Here is a 1191-nt window from a genome sequence, read left to right on the forward strand (position 1 = left end):
GTCGATTAATTGATTAATAATCAGATAGCCAAAGGTTCCTTTAAGATTTGGAGGAGAAACAAAAACTTTTCCACTTGAGGACTCGTGGATTATAGCGAATGTTGACAGACGAAAATGAAAAAGAAGCAGAAACCAAACAAAGGAACTAAACACACCGTCGTGCTCATCACTTTAAATGAAGCTGAAGCGACGGCGGCGCCGCAGAGAGCCTTACCTCCTCCGGTGCTGTCCTGCCCCACAGCGGTCAGCCCAAGGTCCCCCTGCCAGCGGTTCTGGGCAAGGCTACCGCCATTGTCTCGCATGGTCCACGGACAACCCACGACCTGCGCCAGCTCGTCACCTGCAGACGGCAAACAAAGGCGGCATCAGCGATTAGCGGAAACAGAATAGAAACGCTTCCAAGGAAATGCCCCCCCCCCAAAAAAAAAGTTAAAAACAATCTACTGGACTTTGTTTCCAAGTTTGAAGACGTTTCTCTTCCCATCCCACATTGAAACAGACGAACGGCTCCGCCCTAAATTGGAACAAAATCTGAATAAAGATCAAGATTCTGATCAGAATGCGGGAAAATGAAGAAACTAGTCTGTAGTTTTACACTCAGCTCATCCATAAAATAATGTCCAATTAATTATTTTCGGATTGAATAAAAGACTTTTCTGTTGCCCTGATTGGAGGAAAATGGTCCCAATCCTACGGCGAATAGAACGACTAACGACGGCCGGTAAAATCATCATAAGGCAAAAGCAAAAAACTTAAAATCATTGTAAAGTACATATGAATAAATAAGCCTGTGGCATAACTATAAAATAGGGGTGCACTGATTGCAGTTTCCTGGCCGATTTCCGATCACCGATCTTTAAAAAGTCTGACCTGCTGATTACGATTTTTGGTTAATACCGATTTTATTATTTTTTTGCTATAACCAACACTGCGTTACAAGATCGCAATTCACTTTCAATGTTACAATCTTTTCTTGAAAAACATGCCCTTGAACCATTATAAACTTGTTTTAACTGAGGTAGAGCCTTGACATAGAAATGAATTAAATAATAAATATTAATTCAATAAAACAAACTTAAGACTACAACATTGGTCTTTTGATTTTTTACATTTCAAATAACAAAACTTCAACAAAAGATCAGAAAAAATATGGAATAGCAACTGATTTTAAGACACTCGCCGAGGTAAATA

General features: G+C 40.0%; 1 protein-coding gene across 1 annotated transcript in view; it reads right to left on the reverse strand.

Annotated features, from left to right (window-relative positions):
* The window catches only part of LOC107098135 (sentrin-specific protease 3-like), a 39467-nt gene that overhangs the window by 34744 nt on the left and 3532 nt on the right, over positions 1 to 1191 (reverse strand). Inside the window, exon 2 of the mRNA XM_015395620.1 lies at positions 215 to 340. Within this exon, the coding sequence (XP_015251106.1) occupies positions 215 to 302 (88 nt within the window). The 5' untranslated portion in view covers positions 303 to 340. The remainder of the gene's footprint in view (positions 1 to 214; positions 341 to 1191) is intronic.

Source organism: Cyprinodon variegatus, unplaced genomic scaffold, assembly GCF_000732505.1.
Source record: "Cyprinodon variegatus isolate N-32 unplaced genomic scaffold, C_variegatus-1.0 Scaffold750, whole genome shotgun sequence".
NCBI classification, from domain to species: Eukaryota; Metazoa; Chordata; class Actinopteri; order Cyprinodontiformes; family Cyprinodontidae; genus Cyprinodon; species Cyprinodon variegatus.